This window comes from Coregonus lavaretus, assembly GCF_964263955.1.
Source record: "Coregonus lavaretus genome assembly, chromosome: 28".
Taxonomy (NCBI): domain Eukaryota; kingdom Metazoa; phylum Chordata; class Actinopteri; order Salmoniformes; family Salmonidae; genus Coregonus; species Coregonus lavaretus.
Window position 1 is genome coordinate 40,636,573 of NC_140015.1, and position 15,000 is coordinate 40,651,572.

The 15,000-nt window shown below is 45.0% G+C and overlaps 1 protein-coding gene across 1 annotated transcript in view; it reads left to right on the forward strand.

The window, feature by feature from the left end:
- LOC311103282 (multidrug resistance-associated protein 1-like) overlaps positions 1–15,000 on the forward strand; it is a gene marked incomplete at its 5' end in the record, with an annotated part of 40,203 nt that overhangs the window by 16,472 nt on the left and 8,731 nt on the right. The window contains 4 exons of the mRNA XM_084144813.1: positions 6,644–6,843; positions 7,033–7,159; positions 7,794–7,895; positions 12,850–12,996. Coding sequence (XP_084000939.1) covers positions 6,644–6,843; positions 7,033–7,159; positions 7,794–7,895; positions 12,850–12,996 — 576 coding nt within the window. The remainder of the gene's footprint in view (positions 1–6,643; positions 6,844–7,032; positions 7,160–7,793; positions 7,896–12,849; positions 12,997–15,000) is intronic.

Below are 15,000 nucleotides of genomic sequence, written 5' to 3' on the forward strand. Positions count from 1 at the left end.
TCCAAAACACACAGTGTCTAAACTCTGGTGTCCAAACACCCAGCGCGCCCTTGACCTTCTGTCTGAGGACCGACTAGGATCACCCAGCCACATAATAATACACACAGGCACAAACGACCTGAGAACACAGCAGGAAAGGGTGGCCACAGCACTCAAGGGAGTGATAGAAAAAGCTTCTTCTACTTTCCCCAACGCACAAGTGGTTATCTCAACTCTGTTACCACGAAAAGACTTCCACCCTGCTACCATACAGCGGGTAAACGCAAGTATTTCCCGTGACTGTGCATCAAAACCAAATGTCTTCCTGGCCCACCACTCCACCCTGGACGTGAACAGCCTTTACGACCAGGTCCACCTATACAAGGCAGCAGTGCCCACCTTCGCCCGGACCCTAAAGGATATCGCCCTCAACCGCAGACCCAACACCTCACACAGGATCAACAGACACCCCGCCCAGACCAGCGAGACACTCTCCCAGACCTGCGGGACCCCCCCCAGGACCTACACATAGAGGACCTACATCCAGACCACAGCACCATCAACCACATCTACACCCCCACCCCCACCAATTAACTCCCCCCCAAGTCAACCATGCCCACACCCCATTTAGGCCCCCTCAGATCAGACCTATGCCCCTCCTACCCACCCCAAGCCCCCCACTCCCACAAAGAGGGCCTCAACATGAAAGTCACACATACACCCAGGCCGTGAGCAGGCAAACAGGCCCAACACCCACTCTTACACTAGCCCAAGCCAATGGCATGTACCAGATGCTCAGCAGGCTCTGCTCACAATTACTGGCCTGAGGCCAAACCACACAACCAACAACATTAGACACTTTATGGAACACAAAGCCTTCACTATTTCATCCTGGAATATCCAAGAATAGCCTTTGGCCTAAAGAGCAGGAATCTGGACTTCACCAAAGAAATCGGAAATACAGACATTGTCATCCTACAAGAAACATGGTATAGAGGAGACGGACCCACTGGTTGCCCTCTAGGTTACAGAGAGCTGGTAGTCCCATCCACCAAACTACCAGGTGTGAAACAGGGAAGGGACTCAGGGGGTATGCTAATTTGGTATAGAGCAGACCTAACTCACTCTATTAAATTAATCAAAACAGGAACATTTTATATTTGGTTAGAAATTCAAAAGGAAATTATCTCAACTGAGAAAAATGTCCTCCTGTGTGCTACCTATATCCCCCCACTAGAATCCCCATACTTTAATGAAGACAGTTTCTCCATCCTGGAGGGGGAAATCAATCATTTCCAGACCCAGGGACATGTACTAGTCTGTGGCGACCTAAATGCCAGAACTGGACAAGAACCTGACACCCTCAGCACACAGGGGGACAAACACCTACCTGGAGGTGACAGCATTCCCTCCCCCATATGCCCCCCTAGGCACAACTACGACAACATAACCAACAAAAACGGGTCACGACTCCTGCAGCTCTGTCGCACACTGGGTATGTACATAGTCAATGGTAGGCTTCGAGGGGACTCCTACGGTAGGTACACCTATAGCTCATCTCTTGGCAGTAGTACTGTAGACTACTTTATCACTGACCTCAACCCAGAGTCTCTCAGAGCGTTCACAGTCAGCCCACTGACATCCCTATCAGACCACAGCAAAATCACAGTCTACTTGAACAGAGCAATACTCAATCATGAGGCATCAAAGCCAAAAGAACTGAATAATATTAAGAAATGCTATAGATGGAAGGAAAGTAGTGTTGAAACCTACCAAAAAACAATTAGGAAACAACAAATTCAATCCATTCTAGACAACTTCCTGGACAAAACGTTCCACTGTAAAAGTGAAGGTGTAAACTTGGCAGTAGAAAACCTAAACAGTATATTTGACCTCTCAGCTTCCATATCAAATCTAAAAATCTCTAACAGAAAACCAAAGAAAAGTAATAACAGTGATAAATGGTTTGATGAAGAATGCAAAAACCTAAGAAAGAAATTGAGAAACCTATCCAACCAAAAACATAGAGACCCAGAAAACCTGAGCCTACGCCTTCACTATGGTGAATCACTAAAACAATACAGAAATACACTACGGAAAAAGAAGGAACAGCATGTCAGAAATCAGCTCAATGTAATTGAAGAATCCATGGACTCTAACCACTTCTGGGAAAATTGGAAAACACTAAACAAACAACAACACGAAGAGCTATCTATCCAAAACGGAGATTTATGGGTAAACCACTTCTCCAATCTTTTTGGCCCTATAACAGAGAACAAACAGCAAAGAAATATACATGATCAAATGCAAATCTTAGAAACAACTATTAAAGACTACCAGAACCCACTGGATTTTCCAATTACATTGAATGAACTACAGGACAAAATACAAACCCTCCAACCCAAAAAGTCCTGTGGTGTTGATGGTATCCTCAATGAAATGATAAAATATATAGACCACAAATTTCAATTAGCTATACTTAAACTCTTTAACATCATCCTTAGCTCTGGCATATTCCCCAATATTTGGAACCAAGGACTGATCATCCCAATCCACAAAAGTGGAGACAAATTTGACCCCAATAACTACCGTGGGATATGCGTCAACAGCAACCTTGGGAAAATCCTCTGCATTATCATTAACAGCAGACTAGTTCATTTCCTCAGTGAAAACAATGTACTGAGCAAATGTCAAATTGGCTTTTTACCAAATTACCGTACGACAGACCACGTATTCACCCTGCACATGTCACACCCTGGCTCTGGGACTCTATATGTTGAGCCAGGGTGTGTTCATTCTATGTGGTTTATTTCTATGTTGGAGGTTCTGGTTTGTTGTTTTCTATGTTTGCCTGAGTGACTCCCAATCAGAGGCAACGAGTGTCAGCTGTTGGCTGGTTGTCTCTGATTGGGAGCCATATTTAACTGTCTGTTTTTCACTTTGTGTTTGTGGGTTTTTGTTCCGTGTCGGTATTTGTTACCGTTGGACGTTACGAGTCGTTTATTGTTTTGTTCGTGCTTTATTAAATAAAGTCTAAACATGTTCGTTCAACACGCTGCGCATTGGTCTACTTCTCTCCCTGACGATCGTGACAAAAAAACCCACCAAGACTGGACCAAGCAGCGTGTCCAGGAGCCATCGCCAGGGGAATCGCTTGCAGTTCTCCGTGGCAACCTCGACTGGGTCCAGCCTTGTAAAGAGCAGAGTGGATGGACTTGGGAACAGTGGAGGAGGAGTCTCGACTGGGTCAAGCCTAATGAAGAGCAGAATGGCTGGAATTGGGGGCAGAAGAGCGAGAGTTGGGCGAGAACGATAGAGGCCTGGCCCACGGGGAGGAGAGACCCCCAGAAAATTTTTAGGGGGGGGCTCACGACGTCGGGGCAGCAGGAGGCCGCGATAGAGCGGTCCAGCGGGTTGACAGAGGAGGCCGCCAGGTTACGGGGGCCACTGGTCGAAGAGGGGATGGAAGGTGGAGAGGCACGGCGAGAGGTACTGGGGTGTGTTACCAGTCCGGTCCGGCCCGTTCCAGATCCCGGTGTAGGACCAGTGGTGTGTATCCCCAGTACGGTCCGGTCTGTTCCTGCTCCCCGCACCAAGTCAGTGGTGCGCTTCGTCAGCCTGGCTCGGCCCGTTCCTGCTCCCCGCACCAAGTCAGTGGTGCGCTTCGTCAGCCCGGCTCGGCCCGTTCCTGCTCCCCGCACCAAGTCAGTGGTGCGCTTCGTCAGCCCGGCTCGGCCCATTCCTGCTCCCCGCACCAAGTCAGTGGTGTGCTTCGTCAGCCCAGTCCGGCCTGTCCCTGCTCCACGCACCAAGCCTACGGTGTGCGTCGTCAGCCTGGTAAGGCCCGTTCCTCCTCCACGCACCAAGCCAGTGGTGCGCTTCGTCAGCCCAGTCCGGCCTGTCCCTGCTCCACGCACCAAGCCTACGGTGTGCGTCGTCAGCCTGGTAAGGCCCGTTCCTCCTCCACGCACCAAGCCAGGGGTGCGCGTCGTCAGCCTGGTAAGGCCCGTTCCTCCTCCACGCACCAAGCCAGGGGTGCGCGTCGTCAGTCCAGCACAACCCGTGCCTGGGTCACCGGTGCCTGGTAAGGTCCCAGTCAACTGCTCCACTACGGAGCTGAAGCTATCCGCTCAACCAGTGTGCAGTCCAGCTCCGGTCAGCAGGGCCAGACCGGACCAGGGGTACTTTGGGGGTGTAGAGAAAGAGTGGGGGTCAAGCCCGGAGCCAGAACCGCCGCCGAGGAGGTATGCCCACCCAGCCCTCCCCTGTTTTGCTCTTTTTGAGGCGCGGTCGCTGTCCGCGCCTTTAGGGGGGGGTACTGTCACACCCTGGCTCTGGGACTCTATATGTTGAGCCAGGGTGTGTTCATTCTATGTGGTTTATTTCTATGTTGGGGGTTCTGGTTTGTTGTTTTCTATGTTTGCCTGAGTGACTCCCAATCAGAGGCAACGAGTGTCAGCTGTTGGCTGGTTGTCTCTGATTGGGAGCCATATTTAACTGTCTGTTTTTCACTTTGTGTTTGTGGGTTTTTGTTCCGTGTCGGTATTTGTTACCGTTGGACGTTACGAGTCGTTTATTGTTTTGTTCGTGCTTTATTAAATAAAGTCTAAACATGTTCGTTCAACACGCTGCGCATTGGTCTACTTCTCTCCCTGACGATCGTGACAGCACACCCTAATTGACAAACAAACAAACCAAAACAAAGGCAAAGTCTTCTCATGCTTTGTTGATTTCAAAAAAGCTTTTGACTCAATTTGGCATGAGGGTCTGCTATACAAATTGATGGAAAGTGGGATTGGGGGAAAAACATACGACATTATAAAATCCATGTACACAAACAACAAGTGTGCGGTTAAAATTGGCAAAAAACACACACATTTCTTTCCACAGGGCCGTGGGGTGAGACAGGGATGCAGTTTAAGCCCCACCCTCTTCAACATATATATCAAAGAATTGGCGAGGGCACTAGAACAGTCTGCAGCACCCGGCCTCACCCTACTAGAATCTGAAGTCAAATGTCTTCTGTTTGCTGATGATCTGGTGCTTCTGTCACCAACCAAGGAGGGCCTACAGCAGCACCTAGATCTTCTGCACAGATTCTGTCAGACCTGGGACCTGACAGTAAATCTCAGTAAGACAAAAATAATGGTTTTCCAAAAAGGTCCAGTTGCCAGGACCACAAATACAAATTCCATCTAGACACCGTTGCCCTAGAGCACACAAAAAACTATACATACCTCGGCCTAAACATCAGCGCCACAGGTAACTTCCACAAAGCTGTGAACGATCTGAGAGACAAGGCAAGAAGGGCCTTCTATGCCATCAAAAGGAACATAAAATTTGACATACCAATTAGGATCTGGCTAAAAATACTTGAATCAGTTATAGAACCCATTGCCCTTTATGGTTCTGAGGTCTGGGGTCCGCTCACCAACCAAGAATTCACAAAATGGGACAAACACCAAATTGAGACTCTGCATGCAGAATTCTGCAAAAACATCCTCCGTGTACAACGTAAAACACCAAATAATGCATGCAAAGCAGAATTAGGCCAATACCCGCTAATTATCAAAATCCAGAAAAGAGCCGTTAAATTCTATAACCACTTAAAAGGAAGCGATTCCCAAACCTTCCATAACAAAGCCATCACCTACAGAGAGATGAACTTGGAGAAGAGTCCCCTAAGTAAGCTTGTCCTGGGGCTCTGTTCACAAACACAAACAGACCCCACACAGCCCCAGGACAACAACAACAACAACACAACTAGACCCAACCAAATCATGAGAAAACAAAAAGATAATTACTTGACACATTGGAAAGAACAAACAAAAAAACAGAGCAAACTAGAATGCTATTTGGCCCTAAACAGAGAGTACACAGTGGCAGAATACCTGACCACTGTGACTGACCCAAACTTAAGGAAAGCTTTGACTATGTACAGACTCAGTGAGCATAGCCTTGCTATTGAGAAAGGCCGCCGTAGGCAGACTTGGCTCTCAAGAGAAGACAGGCTATGTGCACACTGCCCACAAAATGAGGTGGAAACTGAGCTGCACTTCCTAACCTCCTGCCAAATGTATGACCATATTAGAGACACATATTTCCCTCAGATTACAGCGATCCACAAAGAATTCGAAAAAACAAACCCAATTTTGATAAACTCCCTTATCTACTGGGTGAAAAACCACAGTGTGCCATCACAGCTGCAAGATGTGTGACCTGTTGCCACAAGAAAAGGGCAACCAGTGAAGAACAAACACCATTGTAAATACAACCCATATTTATGTTTATTTATTTTCCCATTTGTACTTTAACTATTTGCACATTGTTACAACACTGTATATATACATAATATGACATTTGAAATGTCTTTATTCTTTTGAAACTTCTGAGTGTAATGTTTACTGTGAATATTTATTGTTTATTTCACTTTTGTTTACTATCTACTTCACTTGCTTTGGCAATGTTAACACACGTTTCCCATGCCAATAAAGCCTTAAATTGAGAGAGAGAGAGAGAGAGAGAGAGAGAGAGAGAGAGAGAGAGAGAGAGAGAGAGAGAGAGAGAGAGAGAGAGAGAGAGAGAGAGAGAGATCCCACTTTCCCTGTTTTCCTACTCACTGTTCTTTTATTTCTCCCTCTATTCCGTCCCTCCCTCCCCACAGCGTTTCTACGTGGCGTCGTCTCGTCAGTTGAAGCGTCTGGAGTCAGTCAGTCGTTCCCCGGTCTACACACACTTCAACGAGACGTTGCTAGGGACCAGCGTAATCAGAGCCTTTGGGGAGCAGGAACGCTTCATCAGGGAGAGCGACGGTCGAGTTGACCACAACCAGAAAGCATACTACCCCAGCATCGTAGCCAACCGGTGAGGAGCGTGGTCATCACATGCACACACACACCCCTACACCTTTATTGGTTAAATCAATAAGTCATGTTGAGATATAAAATATAGATATGTTTAATGTCCATACTAATGAGACCAGGTATTATTAACATTCACCTGACCACCTGTTCTTTCACATGAAACAGTATGTGTTTATAATCTGTGTTGTAGGTGGCTGGCGGTGCGTCTGGAGTTTGTAGGGAACTGTATCGTAATGTTTGCTGCTCTGTTTGCTGTGATGGCTAGAGAGAGCCTCAGCCCTGGGATCGTGGGCCTGTCCATCTCATACGCGCTACAGGTCAGTAATGCGTTTACGTGTGTGTGGACAGAGGGTGACTGTGGAACCCTAGGATTCTGTTTCATTACAAAAACAGAAGAGTTACCTTCATTCATTGGTTTAGTTTCACAGCCAGCCAGCCAGTCGGGTCGGTTACCCTGAAGAACACAGGCAGTGGATGAATGATGATCTTCATGTTAAAGATGAACCTTGTGTTTTTGGGAAACTCACCCCCCAGTTTGTTTAACCCTGTCAGTCCCGAGACCCCAGCAGAAATCGCCTTTTCATTGATCTCTTTCGTTTATCTGCAGTCCGCCTCACAATGAAGTGTTTGACCATTTTCTTTTCAGGACAACAAGTAGAACACTAAACAATTTAACATAAACAGTTGCATTCATGAGGTCCGTCAAAGCAAAAACAGAGTGCTGTTAGTACAGAACATGTTTGGTCAGTGGGAAATGAATTTCCAACTAGTCAGTGACCACTGTGTGGAGTTTGTGACAGCAACTATTTGAGCGTATTATTTTTTACATTTACATTTTAGTCATTTAGCAGACGCTCTTATCCAGAGTGACTTACAGTTAGTTGAGTGCATACATTTTTTTTCTCTGTCTCTGTCTCGGTCTCTCGGTCTCTCTGTCTCTGTGTCCTGTAGCTGACAGCCTCTCTGACCTGGCTAGTGAGGATGTCTTCAGATCTGGAAACCAACATCGTGGCCGTGGAGAGAGTCAAGGAGTACGAAGACACAGAGAAAGAGGTACGTGACTGTGTATAACTATACTATATATATACGTGACTGTATATAACTATACTATATATACAGTGGGGGAAAAAAGTATTTAGTCAGCCACCAATTGTGCAAGTTCTCCCACTTAAAAAGATGAGAGAGGCCTGTAATTTTCATCATAGGTACACGTCAACTATGACAGACAAAATTATTTTTAAAAATCCAGAAAATCACATTGTAGGATTTTTTATGAATTTATTTGCAAATGATGGTGGAAAATAAGTATTTGGTCAATAACAAAAGTTTCTCAATACTTTGTTATATACCCTTTGTTGGCAATGACACAGGTCAAACGTTTTCTGTAAGTCTTCACAAGGTTTTCACACACTGTTGCTGGTATTTTGGCCGATTCCTCCATGCAGATCTCCTCTAGAGCAGTGATGTTTTGGGGCTGTCGCTGGGCAACACGACTTTCAACTCCGGACTTTCAAGATTTTCTATGGGGTTGAGATCTGGAGACTGGCTAGGCCACTCCAGGACCTTGAAATGCTTCTTACGAAGCCACTCCTTCGTTGCCCGGACGGTGTGTTTGGGATCATTGTCATGCTGAAAGACCCAGCCACGTTTCATCTTCAATGCCCTTGCTGATGGAAGGACGTTTTCACTCAAAATCTCACGATACATGGCCCCATTCATTCTTTCCTTTACACGGATCAGTCGTCCTGGTCCCTTTGCAGAAAAACAGCCCCAAAGCATGATGTTTCCACCCCCATGCTTCACAGTAGGTATGGTGTTCTTTGGATGCAACTCAGCATTCTTTGTCCAAAAAGTTATATTTTGGTTTCATCTGACCATATGACATTCTCCCAATCCTCTTCTGGATCATCCAAATGCACTCTAGCAAACTTCAGACGGGCCTGGACATGTACTGGCTTAAGCAGGGGGACACGTCTGGCAATGCAGGATTTGAGTCCCTGGCGGCGTAGTGTGTTACTGATGGTAGGCTTTGTTACTTTGGACCCAGCTCTCTGCAGGTCATTCACTAGGTCCCCCCGTGTGGTTCTGGGATTTTTGCTCACCGTTCTTGTGATCATTTTGACCCCACGAGGTGAGATCTTGCATGGAGCCCCAGATCGAGGGAGATTATCAGTGGTCTTGTATGTCTTCCATTTCCTAATAATTGCTCCCACAGTTGATTTCTTCAAACCAAGCTGCTTACCTATTGCAGATTCAGTCTTCCCAGCCTGGTGCAGGTCTACAATTTTGTTTCTGGTGTCCTTTGACAGCTCTTTGGTCTTGGCCATAGTGGAGTTTGGAGTGTGACTGTTTGAGGTTGTGGACAGGTGTCTTTTATACTGATAACAAGTTCAAACAGGTGCCATTAATACAGGTAACGAGTGGACGACAGAGGAGCCTCTTAAAGAAGAAGTTACAGGTCTGTGAGAGCCAGAAATCTTGCTTGTTTGTAGGTGACCAAATACTTATTTTCCACCATAATTTGCAAATAAATTCATTAAAAATCCAACAATGTGATTTTCTAGATTTTTTTTCTAGATTTTTCTGTCATAGTTGACGTGTACCTATGATGAAAATTACAGGCCTCTCTCATCTTTTTAAGTGGGAGAACTTGCACAATTGGTGGCTGACTAAATACTTTTTTCCCCCACTGTATTTTTGACTGACTGTGTATAACTATACTATATGCAGTTGAAGTCGGAAGTTTACATACATTTAGGTTGGAGTCATTAAAACTCGTTTTTCAACCACTCCACTAATTTCTTGTTAACAAACTATAGTTTTGGCAAGTCGGTTAGGACATCTACTTTGTGCATGACACAAGTCATTTTTCCAACAATTGTTTACAGACAGATTATTTCACTTATAATTCACTGTATCACAATTCCAGTGGGTCAGAAGTTTACATACACTAAGTTGACTGTGCCTTTAAACAGCTTGGAAAATTCCAGAAAATGATGTCATGGCTTTAGAAGCTTCTGCTAATTGACATCATTTGAGTCAATTGGCAGTGTACCTGTGGATGTATTTCAAGGCCTACCTTCAAACTCAATGCCTTTTTGCTTGACATCATGGGAAAATCAAAAGAAATCAGCCAAGACCTCAGAAAGAAAATTGGTTCATCCTTGGGAGCAATTTCCAAATGCCCTGAAGGTACCACGTTCATCTGTACAAACAATAGTACGCAAGTATAAACACCATGGGACAACGCAGTCGTCATACCGCTCAGGAAGGAGACGCGTTCTGTCTCCTAGAGATGAATGTACTTTGGTGCGGAAAGTGCAAATCAATCCCAGAACAACAGCAAAGGACCTTGTGAAGATGCTGGAGGAAACAGGTACAAAGTATCTATATCCACAGTAAAATGAGTCCAATATCAACATAACCTGAAAGGCCGCTCAGCAAGGAAGAAGCCACTGCTCCAAAACTGCCATAAAAAAGCCAGACTACAGTGGAGCACATGGGGACAAAGATCGTACTTTTAGGAGAAATGTCCTCTGGTCTGATGAAACAAAAATATAACTGTTTGGCCATAATGACCATCGTTATGTTTGGAGGAAAAAGTGGGTTGCTTGCAAGCCGAAGAACACCATCCCAACCGTGAAGCACGGGGGTGGCAGCATCATGCTGTGGGGGTGCTTTGCTGCAGGAGGGACTGGTACACTTCACAAAATAGATGGCATCATGAGGAAGGAAAATGATGTGGATATATTGAAGAAACATCTCAAGACATCAGTCAGGAAGTTAAAGCTTGGTCGCAAATGGGTCTTCCAAATAGACAATGACCCCAAGCATACTTCCAAAGTTGTGGCAAAATGGCTTAAGGACAACAAAGTCAAGGTATTGAAGTGGCCATCACAAAGCCCTGAAAAAGCATGTGCGAGGTAGGAGGCCTACAAACCTGACTCAGTTACACCAGATCTGTCAGGAGGAATGGGCCAAAATTCCCCCAATTTATTGTGGGAAGCTTGTGGAAGGCTACCCGAAACGTTTGACCCAAGTTAAACAATTTAAAGGCAATGCTACCAAATACTAATTGAGTGTATGTAAACTTCTGACCCACTGGGAATGTGATGAAAGAAATAAAAGCTGAAATAAATCGTTCTCTCTACTATTATGCTGACATTTTACATTCTTAAAATAAAGTGGTGATTCTAACTGACCTAAAACAGGGAATTATTACTAGGATTAAATGTCAGGAATTGTGAAAAAGTATAAATGTATAAATGTATTTGGCTAAGGTGTATGTAAACTTCCGACTTCAACTGTATATACGTGACTGTGACTGTGTATAACTATAATATACTATATATATACGTGACTGTGACTATATATAACTATATATATATATATATATATATATATATATATACGTGACTGTGACTGTGTATAACTATACTATGTATATACACGTGACTGTGTATAACTATACTATATATATACGTGACTGTGACTGTATATAACTATACTATACTATATATATACGTGACTGTGTTTGTGTGACTATGGCTGTGTGACTGCTTGATTTTGCTGCGGCGATGATATGAGATGAATTTGACTGATTTGACTGTTTTATGCAGAAATAATACAGTGATTGGTCAAATTTGCAACCCCTCGCATAATATGCAGGGAATTGTTGATATTGCAAAAGAAGTTGCGATCCCGGAATCCTGGAGGGGCTGATTATACTCTGTGTGTGTGTGTGTATAACTCTTGGTGTGTGTGTGTGTGTATAACTCTTGGTGTGTGTGTGTATAACTCTTGGTGTGTGTGTGTGTGTATAACTCTTGGTGTGTGTGTATAACTCTTGGTGTGTGTGTGTATAACTCTTGGTGTGTGTGTGTATAACTCTTGGTGTGTGTGTGTATAACTCTTGGTGTGTGTGTGTGTGTATAACTCTTGGTGTGTGTGTGTATAACTCTTGGTGTGTGTGTGTGTGTATAACTCTTGGTGTGTGTGTGTATAACTCTTGGTGTGTGTGTGTGTGTATAACTCTTGGTGTGTGTGTGTATAACTCTTGGTGTGTGTGTGTATAACTCTTGGTGTGTGTGTGTGTATACCTTTTGGTGTGTGTGTGTATAACTTTTGGTGTGTGTGTGTATAACTCTTGGTGTGTGTGTATAACTTTTGGTGTGTGTGTGTATAACTTTTGGTGTGTGTGTGTATAACTCTTGGTGTGTGTGTGTGTGTATAACTTTTGGTGTGTGTGTGTGTATAACTCTTGGTGTGTATAACTCTTGGTGTGTGTGTGTGTGTGTATAACTCTGTGTGTGTGTGTATAACTCTTGGTGTGTGTGCGTAACTTTTGGTGTGTGTGTGTGTGTGTGTATAACTCTTGGTGTGTATAACTCTTGGTGTGTGTGTGTATAACTCTTGGTGTGTGTGTGCGTAACTTTTGGTGTGTGTGTGTGTGCATAACTCTTGGTGTGTGTGTGTATAACTCTTGGTGTGTGTGTGCATAACTCTTGGTGTGTGTGTGTATAACTCTTGGTGTGTGTGTGCATAACTCTTGGTGTGTGTGTGTATAACTCTTGGTGTGTGTGTGTATAACTCTTGGTGTGTGTGTGCGTAACTTTTGGTGTGTGTGTGTGTGCATAACTCTTGGTGTGTGTGTGTATAACTCTTGGTGTGTGTGTGCATAACTCTTGGTGTGTGTGTGTATAACTCTTGGTGTGTGTGTGCATAACTCTTGGTGTGTGTGTGTATAACTCTTGGTGTGTGTGTGTATAACTCTTGGTGTGTGTGTGTATAACTCTTGGTGTGTGTGTGTATAACTCTTGGTGTGTGTGTGTATAACTCTTGGTGTGTGTGTGTATAACTCTTGGTGTGTGTGTGTGTGTATAACTCTTGGTGTGTGTGTGTATAACTCTTGGTGTGTGTGTGTATAACTCTTGGTGTGTGTGTGTATAACTCTTGGTGTGTGTGTGTATAACTCTTGGTGTGTTTAACTCTATTTGTCCCCTCCCAGGCGGACTGGAGACATGACCCATCGTCTCTGCCTCCAGGTTGGCCCACAGCAGGCAACATAGACATCAGAGGGTTTGGTCTGAGATACAGAGAGGACCAGGAACTGGCCGTACGCAACATCACCGTAGCCATCCACGGAGGAGAGAAGGTATGTGATGGTGGGGGCTGTGTAACAGGAGGGATCAGGCTGTGTAACAGGAGTGATCAGGCTGTGTAACAGGAGGGATCAGGCTGTGTAACAGGAGGGATCAGGCTGTGTAACAGGAGTGATCAGGCCGTGTAACAGGAGTGATCAGGCTGTGTAACAGGAGGGATCAGGCTGTGTAACAGGAGTGATCAGGCTGTGTAACAGGAGGGATCAGGCTGTGTAACAGGAGGGATCAGGCTGTGTAACAGGAGGGATCAGGCTGTGTAACAGGAGTGATCAGGCTGTGTAACAGGAGGGATCAGGCTGTGTAACAGGAGTGATCAGGCTGTGTAACAGGAGGGATCAGGCTGTGTAACAGGAGGGATCAGGCTGTGTAACAGGAGTGATTCGGCTGTGTAACAGGAGTGATTATGCTGTGTAACAGGAGTGATCAGGCTGTGTAACAGGAGTGATCAAGCTGTGTAACAGGAGGGATTATGCTGTGTAACAGGAGGGATTAGGATGTGTAACAGGAGGGATTAGGCTGTGTAACAGGAGGGATTAGGCTGTGTAACAGGAGGGATCAGGCTGTGTAACAGGAGGGACCAGGCTGTGTAACAGGAGGGATTAGGCTGTGTAACAGGAGGGATCAGGCTGTGTAACAGGAGGGATCAGGCTGTGTAACAGGAGGGATCAGGCTGTGTAACAGGAGGGATCAGGCTGTGTAACAGGAGGGAGCAGGCTGTGTAACAGGAGGGATCAGGCTGTGTAACAGGAGGGATCAGGCTGTGTAACAGGAGTGATCAGGCTGTGTAACAGGAGGGATCAGGCTGTGTAACAGGAGGGATCAGGCTGTGTAACAGGAGGGATCAGGCTGTGTAACAGGAGGGATCAGGCTGTGTAACAGGAGGGATCAGGCTGTGTAACAGGAGGGATCAGGCTGTGTAACAGGAGTGAACATGTGAATAAATATGCAAAATCCGAAACCAAGAGAGTTAGCTTTTTAGCCTTAAGCCGATGTCACATGAAGCAATCTGGACGCCATTTATGTTGCTTGAAACAAAGTTGCATCTGGGTTGCTCAGTGTGTCACCCCCTTAAAAATAGCTTGCAATTTAGTTGCATTGCATCGCATGAGATAGATATCAATACTATTTCACACAACTAACTATATGCAATGTCCAATCAGTGAGCAGACAACAGTTTAAATAACTCGGCATATCGTTCTGTTCGGAAGTCTGACCTAGTTGTCATGTTAACACAGCTGTCAGTGCAGCTGCAAACCACGACAAAACAGACATGCGAAATGGGAAATGTAAAAACTATTCTAGACTTCATGCCTAGTCGTGGTTTATGTACATGGTCTGGCAGTCAATAAATGTCATTGAAAAAGTGAACCCAGACCTTTCTCTGTCCGGTTTCAACTGAAATTGTCCAACATGACTGCACTAGATAGATAGCTAAAGTTTGCTAGCTTAGCTCGTCACTAGCTTGGTAAAACATGGTTGGCAAATATGCAATATTTTGTCTTGCTAGCTAATTTGTACAGCCAGCATTTAGTCTACATCGATGCTGTTACAATTACCAAACGTTTGGATAAACCAATAATTTATGAAACTGTGATGTATGACAGGATTGGATGTTGCATGCAATTTCAATTGCGTCCAAATAGCTTCGTGTGACACAGGCTTCAACCGTAAGGGGGAAAACGGTTGCATACCAGCCGCGTATGGGTTCATGGATGGATGCCATCGTTGTGAGGAAAATATAATTTGTATATATTTATATATTTATATTTATATTTTAGTCATTTAGCAGACGCTCTTATCCAGAGCGACTTACAGGAGCAAGTAGGGTTAAGTGCCTTGCTCAAGGGCACATCGACAGATTTTTCACCTAGTCGGCTCGGGGATTAGAACCAGCGACCTTTCGGTTACTGGCACAACGCTCTTAACCACTAAGCTACCTGCCGCCCTGGATGCTTTGCTGTGGCTGTTCTTCTTCATCAGTGGCACTATCGTAGCTA